This window comes from Chelmon rostratus, chromosome 18 (genome assembly GCF_017976325.1).
Source record: "Chelmon rostratus isolate fCheRos1 chromosome 18, fCheRos1.pri, whole genome shotgun sequence".
NCBI lineage: Eukaryota > Metazoa > Chordata > Actinopteri > Chaetodontiformes > Chaetodontidae > Chelmon > Chelmon rostratus.
Window position 1 is genome coordinate 4,670,189 of NC_055675.1, and position 17,930 is coordinate 4,688,118.

At 44.8% G+C, this 17,930-nt stretch overlaps 1 protein-coding gene across 1 annotated transcript; it reads left to right on the top strand.

Annotated features, from left to right (window-relative positions):
* Nucleotides 1–1,603: 1,603 nt before the first annotated feature.
* LOC121622391 (trace amine-associated receptor 1-like) lies at nt 1,604–17,209 on the top strand. Its single transcript, XM_041959351.1, has 4 exons — nt 1,604–1,749; nt 11,627–12,495; nt 14,631–14,762; nt 16,983–17,209. Exons 1-4 carry the CDS (start codon nt 1,604–1,606, stop codon nt 17,207–17,209), a joined length of 1,374 nt encoding a protein of 457 aa, XP_041815285.1.
* Nucleotides 17,210–17,930: the final 721 nt, after the last annotated feature.

Here is a 17,930-nt window from a genome sequence, read left to right on the forward strand (position 1 = left end):
TTCTCCTCCCATATCATGGTGCAGCTTGCTGGGGAAACCAAACTTAAGAGCAAATCATTAAAGAGCTTGTCAGCCACAGTCTTCGCTGATTTGTTCTTTGTAGCATAGGCCTGTGCGAACCTTGTGAAGTGATCCATGACAACTAATATGTATTTGTAGCCATGTTTGCACTTGCCGAGATGGAGAAAGTCGACTGAAACTAGCTCGAATGGATATGTGGTCTGGATCGGAGTCAGGGGTGCACGGGTCTGCCTACTTGGTCTCTTCTTCTTTACGCACTCACAGAGTTTGGTCACAAAATGTTCTACATCCTGGTGCATTTGTGGCCAGTAGAACCTCTCTCGAACCAGATCAAGCATCCTTTCTTGGTGCAGCTCTTTGAAGATCAGCGCATGGTAGGCTCTCGTCGGAAGGTTCTGCGGCGCAGTACACCATTTTCATCCAAGTCAATATTTAGCCACTGTTTTAGCAATGTAGCTACTGCTGACTTCTCTGCTTTGATCTCAGATCGACTTGGTCTGTGTTTGCGGCTCTTGTACCAGATGACTCGTGACAATACTTCATCCTCTTCCTGAGCCTTACGGACCTGGGCTGGCGTCAGTGGTTGACCAGTAGTGCTGTCACAGTCTCTTATAAGGTTCAAAGCACAGGTAGGGATGACTCCAACACCCTGGCACGGGTCTCTCTTTTCAACCTTCACGTTCTCCATGAATGCACTGACAGTCTCCCCACTGACCTCTCTCGTACAGCTGTTCATGTAGTCCTCGATGCTGAGCGGCATCCGAGACAGTCCATTGGTGTCATTGTTGTTCTTCCCTGGGCGATAGCGTATGGTGAAACAAAAATCGGCCAGCTCCGACACCCATCTGTGTCCTGCAGCATTGAGTTTTGCAGTTATGCGTACATACGTCAATGGATTATTGTCCGTATAAACCACAAATGACTGGGCGTGATACAAATAGTCCCGGAAGCGTTCACAGATGGCCCACTTCAAGGCCAAGAACTCAAGCTTCCCTGAGTGGTACCTCTTCTCTGACTGACTGAGGCTGCGGGAGCCATACGCCACCACTCTCACCTTCCCCTGTTGCTGCTGGTACAGCACCGCACCAAAACCATCCTGGGAGGCATCACAGTGAAGTGCAAAAGGCTGTTCAAAGTCAGGGTACCCAATGATGGGAGGTTTGGTGAGGTCCTCTATCAGCTTGTTCAGCACTTCCTGGTGCTCAGGAGTCCACTGTATCGGTGTGCGAGAGGGTAAGTGACCTTTCTTTGTCTTCCACTGTTGTTTCACAGGTGATACTTTTGGGTCGGGTGGTTCAGACTTGGGTGGGGCAAGGTTGTACAATGGCTTGGCTTTGCAGGCGAAATTCGGGATGAAGGAGCGGTAATAGGAAAGGAAACCGAGCATCTGGCGCAGGTCTCCCACCTTTGCAGGCCTTCTCTCCTTGAGAGCCATCACAGGTGCAATCTCCGCAGGGTCCATTGTGTAGCCCTCTCCTGTTACCAACTTCCCCAGGAACCTCACTTTTCACCTTAACAGTTCACATTTCTTTGGTGTCAACTTTACACCGTGTTCCTTGTAGCGCTGGAGGACAAGGCGGACATGTTCCAGATGTTCATCGAAACTGCTACTGTGTACCAAGTTATCATCCAGGTATGGGAGGCAAATGGTGTCCCTCAGACCAGCCAAACAGTGTTCCATGCTCTGTTGGAAGTCAGCGGGCGCAGAGCTCAACCCAAATGGGATGCGTACCCATTCAAAGAGCCCCGAGGGCATGATGAAGGCTGTTAAAGGACAACTTTCATTTTTTACAACCTGGACTTTATTTGTAGCATTAAATACGACCATTTAGACACCCAGACAACTTTGGTGGCATTTGGAGTCTTTTTGAAGAAATTAGCCCCAGAGGAGCGGCGCGTATATCTGTATAATGCGAGTAATCGGGGCATCCGTGCGTAGCCTCTATAAACGCATAATCTGCGGCGAAACTCGTTCATATAACTGGTGGTGTTCTTGTGGACAATGTTCATGGATGACAACAGAGGAGGATATGTTCATCGATGACAACAGAGGAGGATGTGTCAATAAACGTCTGTATAACAACACTGGAGGATTTCCGCGCAATGATAAACCGGGCTGTGGTGGAGACATTTTTTCTTGTACCTAAAGTGAACTGGAAGACCCAGCCAAAGCCTGCAGGATCAAATGGGCAACTTTCGATTGAGTAAGTAGCTTACACACATGTATAGATTGTTTATTTGCCTTGGTTTTGTTTGCCAGAAGTTTATCATTGCGCGGAAATCCTCCAGTGTTGTGATACAGACATTTATTGACACACCCAGATGCATATCTCCTGGCCGCAAGTCCCACTCTGAGCAACAGAGGCATTCCTCCTCTGTTGTCATCGATGAACATTGTCCACAAGAACACTACCAGTTACCGTCTACTCGTGGACGCGCAGCCGTTTGTTGTTGTTTGGCCAGCTGTTCCTCTCTCTGCCTCCGCATCCTCCTTTCAACGAGCTCCTCGTCCGTGTACTCTGGCTCAAAACGGTAAGGACGTCCATCGTAAACAAAGTCATCGTCCACCACCTCAGAGTCGTAAAAATATTCATCCATTTTGTGAAAAATAACAGTCGCTAACTACAGCTAAACAGCCGACTGCCGCAGAGTTAGCCGTGTTGTGGCTGGTTGCTCGCAGAGCGCGGCGCTTGTCCCCAGACTTAAGAACCCTTTTCTACTCGTTCAGTAGGGTTTTCAGTTCAGGGGACACCCAGGGTTTGTTGTCCGGGAAACACTGCACTTTTCTGGTGGGCACAGTGTTGTCCACACAGAAGCTAATGTAGTCTGTGATGCATGTTGTCGAACTGTCAGTGTCTTTACCATGAGGACTGCACAACAATTCCCAGTTGGTGGTGTCAAAACAGTCCCTCAGTGCCATACTGGACTCCTCTGACCATGCCTTCACATATACAGATACAAAGATGACTGCTGGGTAGTATGTTGTTGTCCTGTCTCCATTTGATCACGTTGTCTCCCTCTCTCTAACACACACTCACATTTGAGCTGCTGCAGCTGTGCACACAGGCGCCATCTGCTGATGCGTACTCAGAGCACAACAGTTTAAATGCTGACACTGTGAACTCCTTTGTTTTTCTAGGAAGACTATTCTTTTGCATGCTTTGGCCTGTAGTTTATTTGTCATACCATCCTGCATTCACTTATAATTACAAAGAAACTCATAGTTTCTTTGCTATCATTGTCTGGGGCTGTCAAATGAGCTATCAGCTGTTCACATCAGCTGGTCACATCTATCCAATAATACAGCAAAACACACTGATTTTGAGCCTTTTATCCTGCTGCTGTCGTTGAAAAAGAGAGCTAGACAAAACTGGTATGAGTTGAGAGACGGAAGGTTGGATGTACTCTTGTGGACCAGGGTAGTTTTGGTCATGGAGTTTTTATTGTGGCCGCCTACATCCCACCGCGGGCTAATGCTAAGTTAGCATTAGAGGAGCTGTACTGCCTAATCAGCGGGCAGATGAACGACAACCCGGAGGCGGCTGTGATTGTGGCGGGGGACTTTAATCACGTTGAACTGAAGGCGGTGTTTCCCAAAGTACATAAAGTTTCCGACCAGAGACAGTAACATTTTGGATCAGGTTTACTGCAACATCCCTGCTGCTTACAAGGCTGTAGCAGCTCCAAACCTGGGCATGTCAGACAACATCTCTGTGAAACTCATTCCTGTCTACAAGCCTCTGGCCTGCAGAACAAAGCCAACCACCAGGACAGTACAGATATGGACTGAGGAGGCCTCCTCTGCACTTCAGGACTGCTTTGAGCTTACAGACTGGAATGTGTTCAGAGAAGAGGCAGACCTACAGGAGTATACATCATCTGTATTGTCCTATGTTCAGTTCTGCACTGATGCTTTCCTCCCTGTTAAGACCATCACAGTGTTTCCCAACCAGAAACCATGGCTGGACAGCACAGTGCAGTCCCTGCTGAAAGCCCAGGATACTGCCTACAGAGCTGGTGACAGGCTGGCTTATAGCAGGGCTCGAACAGAGCTGAAGAAAGGAATTAAGCAGGCCAAGCTCCAGTACAAAAACAAAATTGAAGATCACTTCAATAACAACAACCTCCAGAACATGTGGAGAGGCATCAGAACCATAACGGACAACAAGCCTAACACTTAGCTTGCCAGCCACGATCCCCACCCTGCCTGACACCTTAAACAGCTTCTTTGCCCGCTTTGACACATCAGGCAGCAGAGAAGCTACACACCTACCCCGGCTGGAGGAGCAGCACCAGCCCCTCGTCCTGCAGCAGCACCAGGTGACATCCACCCTGAGAAGGATCAACACCTGCACAGCTACAGGACCAGATAAGGTGTCAGGCAAGACTTTGGGGACATGTGCTGACCAGCTAGCAGGAGTGTTCCTGGACATTTTCAACCTGTCCCTGCAGCTGTCTACAGTTTCTGAGTGCCTCAAGTCCTCCACCATCATTCCGGTACCGAAGAAGACATCCATCACCTGCCTGAATGACTACCGGCCTGTTGCTCTGACCCCGGTAATCATGAAGTGCTTTGAGCGGATTATTCTCAGGTACATCAGAGGCTTCATCCGAGACAGCCTTTAGTTCGCCTACAGAGGGAATTGGTCCACAGAGGATGCTGTCTCCATCACCCTGCACACAGCCCTGACCCACCTGCAGCAGCCCAACACCTACGTCAGGATGCTATTTGTAAACTTTAGCTCAGCTTTTAACACCGTCATCCCAGACAAGCTGGCGCTGAAGCTACACACAGTGGGTCTGCCTGTGTCTCTCTGCCACTGGATCAGAGACTTTCTCACCAACAGGCCTCAGGTGTGAGAATAGGGAACACAACATCATCCCCTCTGGTCCTTGGCATGGGCACGCCACAGGGTTGTGTGCTCAGCCCAGCCCTCTTCACCCTGTTTACTCTGCCATCCACCCCACCAACACAGTCGTGAAGTTTGCGGACGACACTACAGTAGTGGGTCTCATCTCAGATAACAACGAGACCCACCACAGAGAGGAGATACGCCAGCTCACCCAGTGGTGTTCAGCCAACAACCTGGTGCTGAACACAGGGAAGACCAAGGAGGTCATTGTGGATTTCAGGAGGTTCAGGAAGACGGATCATGCCCCCTCCTCATGGACAGAGAAGTGGTGGAGCGTGTGAACAACATCATGTTCCTGGGCTTCCACATCATATCTGATCTTTCCTGGTCCATGAACACCTCCCGCCTGGTGAAGAAAGCACAACAAAGGCTCTTCTTCCTCTTCCTCAAACGGGCTGGACTCTCCTCTCGGTTGCTCGTCAACTTCTACAGAGCCACAACTGAAAGCATCCTCTGCCTTAGTGTGACAGTGTGGTATGGCAGCTGCACGGCACAGGAGAGGAAACAACTGGCACGGGTGGTTAAAACTGCACAGGGCATCGTGGGCTGCCCCCCTCCTGACCTAGACTCTATATATGAAGGCCGGGTCAGGAAGAGGGCAAGATCCATCGCCACGGACCCCAGCCATCCTGGCCACAGACTGTTTGTACCACTTCCATCAGGAAAGCAGTACAGGAACATTCGCACCACCACCAACAGACTGAGGGACAGCTTCTTCCCCAGAGCTGTCAGAGCTATCACCCCCAGCAGCCCCTCACTGGAGTGAGAGACTGTGAGAACTGTGAACCACTGCTCACTGCACTTTTACACCTACACCTCCACCTGCACCTTCTGTGTACTTAACATTTAAGTACACACACATACTTAACTAAACTATACACATTTTAGTATATTGGCACATTTCATTTTCATTGGTATTTCATTTTATTGGTATATTTTATTGTTTACTGTTTATATACATTTTAGTATATTTCAGCTGCTGTCGGTATATCTTATTCTGTTGGCACATTTCACTGGCATCTTTGATTGTTTATTGTTTAGTATATTTTATTTCCTTAGTATATTTTCATTCTGTTATATTTTTTGGTTTATTTTATTGTAGTTATTAGTGGCACGAGGCAACGCAAGAGCCACTCGCCTCTATAGCTCAAAGAGCTATAGAAGGCGAGTGGCTCGAGTGTTAGCTCTTCTGTAGTTTTTTCTTCCCATGTTTCATCTTCCGCCAGAATTTCGGCGCGTAACGCCAGAATTTCGGCGCGTAACTAGTCCCACAGCTTTGAGAAAACCCACGCAAACATGAATGGGAAATTTCCTCAAATTTCAGCCTTTTTCAATTGTCCGCTGCTTCGCCATACTTTCTCCTAGAGACTTCATTCAAACTTTAAAACGTAGATAATTTTGTCGGGTCAAAATGAACCTTGGCACATTTTTTGATATCTGTTACGGTTTTCGAGCTATGACCATCTGAAGACCATAAAGTTTCTCAAAAATGCTCAGAATTTCTCCCCCTAGAGTGGATGACATCATCAGTTAGAGTGAAAGAGCCAGTGAGAAATCGCCTGAAATTTTTTTCTAAAATTGCCGTAAAATCCAAACGGTGAATAGGAGACACATAATTTTTGGATCTTTTTGTAGACAAACCTTTCTACTCTCGTCAAAGTTCAATTTTAAAGGGCTACCCCCCACCAAATTTAAATAAAGAGGGATCTTGCACCAGCTGCCCTGCTCTGCTGCTCCATTTGAACCCATACAATCTCCTGTTTTCTGAGTCGCAGCCTGCCGGAGTGTGTCTTTTTCAATCGACCATTTAGTCATTTTTCTAAAGACTTTCTGGACATAAAACACACGTTCCTCTGGCCCAGACTTGTCCGCATCTCACAGTGTAATCGTTTTTTTGATAGCAGCTACGTTTTTGTCACAATCACAAGTTGTTCGGAAGAAACCGACAGCGAAAAAGTAGCTGTTCAGGAACAGGTAAAAAGTGGGAGAGATAGAGAGGTAATTATCAGCAGGTGGGGCAGAAGTTACACACGCACACACATACACATTAAGACACATATATACCAGACACATCTCCATGTAGGAACTGGTTGGGCTGCTTGTCCAAAATATTTGGGACAATTTGATGAATGTGTAGTTCAAGCAGACACACACACACAAACAGACGAAGACACACATACGCAGTCACACACAGACTGTGAGAACTGTGAACCACTGCTCACTGCACTTTTACACCTACACCTCCACCTGCACCTTCTGTGTACTTAACATTTAAGTACACACACATACTTAACTAAACTATACACATTTTAGTATATTGGCACATTTCATTTTCATTGGTATTTCATTTTATTGGTATATTTTATTGTTTACTGTTTATATACATTTTAGTATATTTCAGCTGCTGTCGGTATATCTTATTCTGTTGGCACATTTCACTGGCATCTTTGATTGTTTATTGTTTAGTATATTTTATTTCCTTAGTATATTTTCATTCTGTTATATTTTTTGGTTTATTTTATTGTAGTTATTAGTGGCACGAGGCAACGCAAGAGCCACTCGCCTCTATAGCTCAAAGAGCTATAGAAGGCGAGTGGCTCGAGTGTTAGCTCTTCTGTAGTTTTTTCTTCCCATGTTTCATCTTCCGCCAGAATTTCGGCGCGTAACGCCAGAATTTCGGCGCGTAACTAGTCCCACAGCTTTGAGAAAACCCACGCAAACATGAATGGGAAATTTTCACACACAAACAGACGAAGACACACATACGCAGTCACACACAACGACAGATACACACAGACACAGTCACACACAAATACAGTTAAATACACACAGACAGCCTCATATCCATAGACAGGCACAACGCTGTTAGCTCTATTAGCACCGTTAGCATTAATGCCGTTAGCTCTGCTAGCTCTATTAGAAAAGCTAGCACTGTTAGCTCTGTTAGCACCGTTAGCTCTGTTAGCATTAGCACCATTAGCTGCTAGCACCGTAAGCTATATTAGCGCCATTAGCTCTATTAGTGAAGTTAGCTTTATTAGCACCATTAGCTGTTAGCTCCATTAGTGTTAGCTCTGTTAGCTCCATTAGCATTAGCTCTGTTAGCCCTGTTAGCTCTGTTAGTAAAAGGAAACTTCTGATGATAATAGAGATGGTTCATTTCCATTAAATTCATTGATTCAGTTAATAAGACCAGCAGCCCCCTCGTGCCACTGTCAAAATACCGGTGGCGCCAGAATTGTCTCGTCTTAATTTTATTCTTTCTAATCTTTCTTATCTTTCTTATTATCTTGTTTCTAACATGGGGGGTGCAATGCAAATTTCATTGACATGTCATGCTCAATGACCATAAAGAATCTTGAATCTTGAATCTTATTGCTGTTTTCAATTCAGGAAAGCTGTGAACTCCAGAGGGAGGGATTAGTGGACGTAACACAACACAGGCGGAACTCTTCATCCTCTCAGATCCACAGAGAGCCTCAAAATGAAGAGCTTTAGTTAATCGGTCAATAATGGTCAAAATTACGGTTTTACCTTGGGATGGCAGCAATCCAATCACAAAGTCCAAGGCAATATGGGACCAGGGACAGCTGGGTAATGGGAGAGGCTGCAGTAGGCTGACAGGAGAAAAGTGTGAGGCTTTATTCTGCGGTTTTGTTCACCAAATAGATATATTCCCCACCAATTAGCTCTCTTGAGAAAAGAAACCAATACATACAAAAACATACAGTTTGTGCCAGGGTAACAGGTGAAGCGAGCAGTGTGGATCCAATGTAAAACCTGAGACTGCTTCAGGGACAAAGGTCTGTTACCTGGGTCAGGTTGAGAGCACTGAGCCTCCTGGATTTGATCTTCCAGGTAACGGCTTCGACCAGGCAGGAGGAGGGCAGGAGGGCCTCAGGACTGCCAGGATAGTATCTACTGGCGAGAGAGTGCATCAGGCTTAACACCATGACACCTGAATTTATCTAGAATTATATTAAAAAATTAATTCTTTGTGTTTTTGCTTTCACATTTATCATAAATTAAGAGGAGCTTGTTAATTTTTCTGCAGCACATACAATAGATATAAATTTAGGTGTGATGCAAATTGTCGACAACAGGCTTTAATGCTTAAATGCAAGAAAAATACTTTTTTTCAAAAGTAATAAATGTGCATCATAAAAGCCATTCAAAATTTATTCATTTCATCAAAACAGCCACAAAATTGGCTTACAACTATTACATTGTGACAACAACACAACGGATGTAGTTTTCAACCAGTTTCAAACCAGTGCTTGCAAAAGGTTCCCAGGTGTGTGTTGAATATGCACAAACCAGCATTAGAGGAATGCATGTGCAATTCGGCTGCAATGTGGATGAAAGTGGTATCTGATGAAGCGACGGGAACCACTGGAATCACCACTGGTGTTGAGTGAGATGCTTGGCCATTCTGCCACCACCCATATCTTGTGTGGGCCCACCCTCATCTGCCCCTGCTCAATGATATAGCCAAGGAAACTGACTCTCTTTTAAGGTGAGATAATCTGAACAGCTCGCTAGATGTCAAGGGTGCACCTGGAAGAAGGTCTATGGCAGTCATAGAGCCGATGCAGGGGTAAGGAGAGAGCTGAGTCCTTGTGAAAAACCTCCTAGAGCTTATGATATTCAGGGGGTATGGAAGTGAGCTCAACCAGAGGGGGAGCTGGTGGTTCAACTGTGACCCCCGGAGGGAAAAGTAGACTGCAAACAGTGTCATGCAACTGGGAGTTCAGCTAACTATTCTCCCGGCCAACCAGTCCATGATGATGTTATGTTAAATTAACCTGGGGTGACCCAAAACAATGGGTGAGCTTGGGGAACTAATTACATTAAAACTCTATGACGGTTGCCTGGCAGAATCAACATGACAGGGGCAGTCTGATAAGGGCACAGGGGTAATGTTAGCTTGTCCAGACAGTTCTTAACCTCTAAAGTTCCCTTTAGCCTGAGTCAGCTAATGCTTGGGCAGGGCAGGATAATTCACTAGAAAGCAGGGTGGCTTGCAACAATGACCATGAGGAGAGGGAGGAACTACACATTCTCCTCAGTGGTGTCTTATGTACACAGACTTTTTTCAGTCATGTCTATTTGCACACTGATTCTCTTCATGCACCCAAGTACACAATGAATTCAAGGACACCCCAAGTACAAGAGGCGCCCAAGGACATGATGTACTCCTGCCCAGATTGACACCACACTGCCACACTCTGTCAGCCCTGGTTCAGTGTCATCAGACAGCTGGATGCCACCCCATGTGGTCTGGATTATCAAACACACTAGTTAGGCTCCGTGCAAACTGTTCAACTGTGAGTGTGTTATGTTTAGCAATGCACTGGACGGACCCAAAATGGCACACTTAGGTCGAGGGCACAGGAGACAGGGCCAAAGTTAACAGTCTTTAATGAACACTGAACCTACAGGCAGAGTCAGTGTATCCAATCCTTTTCCATAGACAAACAAGGCATGGAGGCAAACAGGTGGGAGCAAGCACCTAAACACAAAAACAAATGAGTCAGGAAGACAGGCCAGCAGACAAGAAAAAAGGAGGTCTCAAAAATATACTTAGGCTTGGTACAGACCTTGTAGAGGTCTAGAAGAGCTGCACTATGAAATCATTTTATCCTGACTCAAGTAAGCGGAGGGATAAGATGGAAGTTAGCTGGCCAGCAGAAATCTCTGGTGTGTATGCTGGTAGTTTGCTCTCATCAAAGTATCTTTTTTATGGCCTGATGGGCCAATAAACAGATCTCAGCCTCCAAAGTTGTATCCATTTCTAATTATACATCCATGGACACAATGAGACAAGGCTAGTCTCGTGTCACGAACCAAGCGAAGGCAGAACTAAGCTATGACTGCGAATGGTTTAGCTGGCTACAGTGTAGCGCAAAGTAGCTGTATATAACTTATGCATCTGCTGTTACCGTAGTCACATAAGTTACAGATTATACAGAGATAATGTTGTACACACTGGCAGTACTACTGCTATTACTGCAACCTCTTGTACTGTAGCTACTAGAATTACTTTGCACAACACTGCTACCACGATAAAATTACCTGACATGAACCTGTCAGAGTGGGCCCATTCTCAAATCTGAAATAGAATAGAGTTTGGGTTTTTTTTTTTTTTGGCGAGGAAAATTTTAGTTTCTTGTCCTTGGAAAAAACCTTCGTCTCTCAACTTACATGATAAATCAGATATGAGTTCTGATACAATGAAAGGACTCACAAAAGAATTTCAGAAGTTATTTTCATGTACAGTACAGTACATTGCTCTGACATCTACTGTAAACAAGATGAAAAATCCCACATCTGATTGGACAAATACAGAAGGTGCTTATTATGGAAATGAGACAGGGGTTGATAAAAATCAAGACTGTGCCAACAGTCATGGAGAACATCCATCAACACTGATGTGTGAATTACCTTCAGTATTTAAAATGTATGACAAAAACTGAAACTCTTTTTTTATCTAAACAACTGTTTTTGTAGTGTTGCGCTCATGCAGGGCAGAAATATTTTCAAATAAACATTATTTCTTCAGTTTTAAATACTGTTGATTTTTAATGGAAAACTGATTCGCAGGAACCCAGAAACATGGCACCAGAAGTCACTGCTGAATACACTTATGTTGGCTTAAATCCCTGTTATGAATTACATAATGTTTCTTACAGGAGGACAAGCACACCTTCCACAGTATGTGTTTTATTGTATGTTTTCCTCAGCGTATTGTCTGCTGTCACAATATGTGGAAACCTTCTTGTAATAATCTCCATCATTTACTTCAAACAGCTCCACACTCCTACAAACTCTCTCATCCTTTCCTTGGCAGTAGCTGACCTGCTTGTTGGGCTTGTAGTTTTTCCTTTCAACATGGAATTGTCTGTAACTTCATGTCTGTTCTTTGAAGATGTGTTGTGCAAAGTACGAGACAGCATTGATGGAACACTGAGTACAGCTTCCGTTTTGAATTTGTGTTGTATTTCTATTGACAGATATTATGCAGTGTGTCACCCTCTGACTTATAGAACGAAGATAAATTTTCATGTTGTTGTCATCATGATCGTGGTGAGCTGGAGTTTTTCACTTCTACTTGTCTTTGGCTTTTTAATTGAAGGAATAAATCTTGAAAAATGCAAACAAAATTGTTTTATTGATGCTCTGCTTGCAAACATTTTAGGACCCATTTTCTCATTTTACCTCCCAGTGATTTCAATGCTCTGTATGTACCTGAAGATTTTCCTTGTTGCACAGAGACAGGTACGCAGCATCCAGGGAACAAAGTCTGGAGCCACTGCCAGTAAGATGGAGAGAAAAGCCACGACAACTCTGGCAATTGTTATGGGAGTGTTTCTGATGTGCTGGTGTCCTTTAGTTCTCTATTTTTTCTTTATGGTATTGAATCCTGTGTCATTTGCTGTGATTGAAAGTCTCAACTGGCTTGCACTCTCAAACTCAATGCTGAACCCATTTATTTATGCTTTCTTTTACAGCTGGTTCAGATCAGCTTTCAGATTGATCATATCTGGAAAAATATTTCAAGGTGATTTTTCCAACTCAAAACTGCTTTAATCTATTCTTTGGAGTGCAGATGAGTCAGTACTGATCACATGTGGAATAAGAAAGATTAAGCATGTCAGCAGACTCTGCAACCTGTACTGTTTGTGTCATGTTTTTTGTTTTTTTGTTTTACATTAGACATATTAAGGTGAAACATAGTCTGTGGCACAAACGGAGGTCCGATATGATGAGCTGTTAATGCAATCATGTAAATTACTTTAGAACACTATGAAAAAATGTACATATATATTCTGATTGTTTCTTGTCTTGATTCTTGTTGATCCTTTTCCTGATGCTATATGATCCTTACATTGAATAAAATATTTATAAAAACATTGATTTCAGTGTCTTTGAGTTCATTTAATTTTGTATATATTTAAATGCATCACAAAAATATATTTGTGATCAAATTAAATATGCTGAATGACATTAGTGGAAGAGTTTTCAAAAACATCTTTGTACACGTGCAGGACGAGTGTGATTTCCCCCCACAGGAATGATCCTGATACTGGCCTCAAACTGTCTGCTCCTGCTGAGAGCTACACTCTCAATGCATGTAATTGTTGGCCCCTGAACAATTCTTTATCGCTTACAATGATTGATTTTCTATTTAGAGATGTTGGTCTACACTATGTCATGAGCATTTTCATTACACTGCACCGTAATTGCAAAAGTATTGAAAATGGTATGAGACAAACAAGAAGAAAATAATAATTGATAATAATAATAACAGTAATTAATGGTTGTTTGTGGTTGTTGTTTGTGGTGATACACAAAACACTAACCAAAACTATCAATAATCACTTTAGGCGATTCTACATTGATGTGTTAAAAAGTGTGAGGAGGCCATGTTTTTTTTCTTGCCATTTAAACAGAGGTCTTGTTTATCAACAGTAAATGCTCTGTGTTGGTCCTCTTCAAACTTGACAGAACCATTAAGGATAGAGATGGACACTGTGTGTTGGGGGAACCCAAACTCTTATTTCGTCCCACTACAGTGGCAGCACTACTGAAGAACACTGCTTAAAATGAATATAAAATCAAACGATTGAGTCTCAGACTTATATTACAGTTTGATTGCTGTTTATGTTGATGGCTTAGTTAGAAACTCGTGCTCGTGAGGGAGGCTCAACCACACACCACTCATGCCTGATCAACCTTAAGCCCATTCTGATTTTGTTTAAAATGTCATAATTTACACGATTATATGGAATTCTGATGCATATTTTATAGCCTACAATCTGATAGTGCCAAAGCAAAATAAGATGAAGCGTCTACAGTCATGCAAGTGACTCTTCAAGGCTATACTTTGGAACACTGGTACTTTGAGTGTTTGCCTTATTGTTTGTTTGTTCTTACTCTTTTCCATGTTCACCACTCTTCTGGAAGCATTAACACAGTACAGCAGGTCCGAACTGGTGAACTTTGGAGTACAGTTCAGACTCCACACATACCCAAAACTGGACTCCGGAACTGGATTCCTCTGGAGCTGCTACGGACCCCAGAGCCCACCACCATCCCCCCGCTGCTGCCAAGGAGATGGAGGAGGCACCATCAAGAAGAGCGTGGCAAGAGAGCTAGGCTACAAGCTAACCCTCACAGACCGGCTCTCCCCAGTCGTTTTCTCACTAACGCCAGGTGTCTTGCCAACAAAACTGACAGGGTCCATCTAAGGATATTCTCTTGTAGGATGGACAGCTGTGTTACCGTTGTCACAGAGACCTGGCTGGACGACAACATCCCGGACGCAGTAGTGGAGGTAGCGGGGTGCTCTCTGTTCCGGACAGACAGGTCTGCAGCTTCAGGTAAGAACAGAGGTGGAGGTTTGGCGCTGCATGTACACAATGCCTGGCGTACAGCCACACACACTGTCAGCACAGCCAACCAGAAACTATGGCTGGACAGCACAGTGCAGTCCCTGCTGAAAGCCCAGGATACTGCCTAAAGAGCTGGTGACAAGCTGGCTTATAGCCCGAACAGAGCTGAAGAAAGGAATTAAGCAGGCCAAGGTCTGGAGAAAATTGAAGCTCACTTCAATAACAACAACCCCCAGAACATGTGGAGAGGCATCAGAACCATGACGGACGACAAGCCAAACACTCTGCTTCGACACATCAGGCAGCAGAGAAGCCATACACCGACCCCAGCTGGAGAAGCAGCACCAGCCCCTCGTCCTGCAGCACCACCAGGTGACCTCCACCCTGAGGAGGATCAACACCCACAGAGCAACAGGACCGGATAAGGTGTCAGGCAAGACTTCGAGGACATGCACTGACCAGCTAGCAGGAGTGTTCCTGGACATCTTCAATCTGTCCCTGCAGCTGTCTATGGTTCCTGAGTGCCTCAAGTCCTCCACCATCATCAGTAGCTAAGAAGACACCCATCAACTGCCTGACTGACTACTGTTGCTCTGACCCCGGTAATCATGAAGTGCTTTGAGCGGATTCTTCTCAGGTACATCAGAGGCTTCATCCCCTCGGACCTAGAAAGCCTTCAGTTCACCTACAGAGGGAATCCACAGAGGATGCTGTCTCCATCACCCTGCACACAGCCCTGACCTACCTGCAGCAGCCCAACAGCTACGTCAGGATGATATTTGTAGACTTTAGCTAGCTTTCAGCACCATCATCCCAGACAAGCTGGCACTGAAGCTACACGCAGTGGGTCTGCCTGCAACACTGTGCAACTGGATCAGAGACTTTCACCACCAGGCCTCAGGTGGTGAGAATAGGGAACACAACATCATCCCCTCTGGTCCTCAGCACGGGCACGCCACAGGGTTGTGTGCTCAGCCCAGCCCTCTTCACCCTGTTTAGTCTGGCATCCACCCCACCAACACAGTCGTGAAGCGGCACTACATTAGTGGGTCTCATCTCAGATAACAACGAGACCCACTACAGAGAGGAGATACACCAGCTCACCCAGTGGTGTTAAGCCAACAACCTGGTGCTGAACACAGGGAAGACCAAGAAGGTCCAGAAAGACGGATCATGCCCCACTCCTCATGGACAGAAAAGTGGCGGAGCGTGTGGACAACATCATGTTCCTGGGCCTCCACATCACATCTGATCATTCCTGGTCCATGAACAACTCCCGCCTGGTGAAGAAGGCACAACAAAGGCTCTTCTTCCTCAGGAAACTGAAACGGGCTGGACTCTCCTCTTGGTTGCTCGTCAACTTCTACAGGGCCACAATGGAAAGCATCCTCTGCCTTAATGTGACAGTGTGGTATGGCAGCTGCACGGCACAGGAGAGGAAACAACTGGCACGGGTGGTTAAAACTGCACAGGGCATCGTGGGATGCCCCCTTCCTGTCCTAGACTCTTTATATGAAGGTCAGGAAGAGGGCAAGATCCGTCGCCATCTCGCCGTCTCCAGCCATCCGGGCCACAGACTGTTTGTACCGCTTCCATCAGGAAAGAGGTACAGGAACATCCGCACCACCACCAACAGACTGAGGGACAGCTTCTTCCCCAGAGCTGTCAGAACTATTACCCACAGCAGCCCCTCACTGGAGTGAGAGACTGTGAGGACTATGAGCCACTGCACACTGCACTTTTGCACCTACACCTCCACCTGCACCTTCTGTGTACTTAACATTTAGGTATACACACGCTTACCTAATTGTCAGCTGAATCTCAGTATATAAATTATAGTATATATTCAGTTGGTATATTTCATTGTTTTAGTATATCTTATTGTTTTAGTATATTTTTATGTATTGTCTAAGTGAATTTTATTTCTGGTATATATTTTTTATTGCATTTACACTACAGGTGGTGCAGAATTATTAGGCAAGTTGTATTTTTGAAGATTGATTTTATTATTGAACAACAATTATGTTCTCAATCAACCCAAAAGACGCATAATATCAAAGCTGAATATTTCTGGAAGTTGGAGTGGGGCTTTTTTAGTTTGGGCTATCTTAGGAGGCTTAGTGTGTGTGCAGATAACTTTTACTGTGCAGAATTAATAGGCAACTTAATAAAAACCAAATATATACCCATCTCACTTATTTATTTTCACCAGGTAAACCAATATAACAACTGAGAATATACAAATAAACATTTCTGACATTCAAAAAACAAAACAAAATCAATTCAGTGACCAATATAGCCACCTTTCTTTACGAGGACACTGAAAAGCCTTCCATCCATAGATTCTGTCAATTTCTTGATCTGTTCATGATCAACATTGCGCGCTGCTGCAACCACAGCCTCCCAGACACTGCTCAGAGAGGTGTACTGTTTTCCCTCCCTGTAAATCTCACGTTTTATGAGGGACCACAGGTTCTCTATGGGGTTCAGATCAGGTGAACAAGGGGGCCATGTCATTAATTTTTCTTCTTTTAGACCTTTACTGGCCAGCCACACTGTGGTGTATTTGGATGTGTGTGATGGAGCATTGTCCTGCATGAAAATCATGGTCTTCTTGAAAGATGCCGACTTCTTCCTGTACCACTGCTTGAAGAAGGTGTCTTCCAGAAACTGGCAGTAGGACTGGGAGTTGAGTTTCACTCCATCGTCAACCCGAAAAGGTCCCACAAGCTCATCTTTAATGATACCAGCCCATACCAGTACCCCACCTCCACCTTGCTGGCGTCTGAGTCGGAGTGGAGTTCTCTGCCCTTTACTGATCCAGCCACGGGCCCATCCATCTGGCCCATCAAGACTCACTCTCATTTCATCAGACCATAAAACCTTAGAAAAATCAGTCTTAAGATATTTCTTGGCCCAGTCTTGACGTTTTATCTTGTGTTTCTTGTTCAATGGTGGTCGTTTTTTCAGCAGTCCTTACCTTGGCCATGTCCCTGAGTATTGCACACCTTGTGCTTTTTGACACTCCAGTAACGTTGCAGCTCTGAAATATGGCAAAACTGGTGGCAAATGGCATCTTTGCAGCTTCACACTTGATTTTCCTCAATTCACGGGCAGTTATTTTGCGCCTTTTTCGTTCAACGCGCTTCTTGCGACCCTGTTGGCTATTTGCCATGAAACGTTTGATTGTTCTGTGATCGCGCCTCAAAAGCTTGCTAATTTCAAGACTGCTGCATCCCTCTGCAAGACATCTCACAATTTTAGACTTTTCAGAGTCCGTCAAATCTCTCTTCTGACCCATTTTGCCAAAGGAAAGGAAGTTTCCTAATAATTATACACACCTGATATAGGGTGTTGATGCCATTAGACCACACCCCTTCTCATCACACAGCTGCACATCACCTGATATACTTAGTTGGTAGTAGGCTTTCAACCCTATACAGCTTGGAGTAGGACAGCATGCATAAAAAGGATGGTGCTCAAAATACTCATCTGCCTAATAATTCTGCACACTGTGTAGATGCAGCTGTTAGCGCTGTGATAAGGAGATGGAAAAAGGGATGCAGAGCTGGATTTAAGTGCCAGGACAAGCAAAGATGGT

What these genes read in the sequence shown, in the direction of transcription:
- LOC121622391 (XM_041959351.1), top strand. Translation starts at nt 1,604, where the DNA reads ATGTTCCAGATGTTCATCGAAACTGCTACTGTGTACCAAGTTATCATC. An exon ending in GCTCAACCCAAATGGGATGC is followed by an intron (nt 1,750 to 11,626) that starts GTACCCATTCAA and finishes TGTTTCTTACAG; the next exon opens with GAGGACAAGCACACCTTCCA. An exon ending in ATCTGGAAAAATATTTCAAG is followed by an intron (nt 12,496 to 14,630) that starts GTGATTTTTCCA and finishes TCGACACATCAG; the next exon opens with GCAGCAGAGAAGCCATACAC.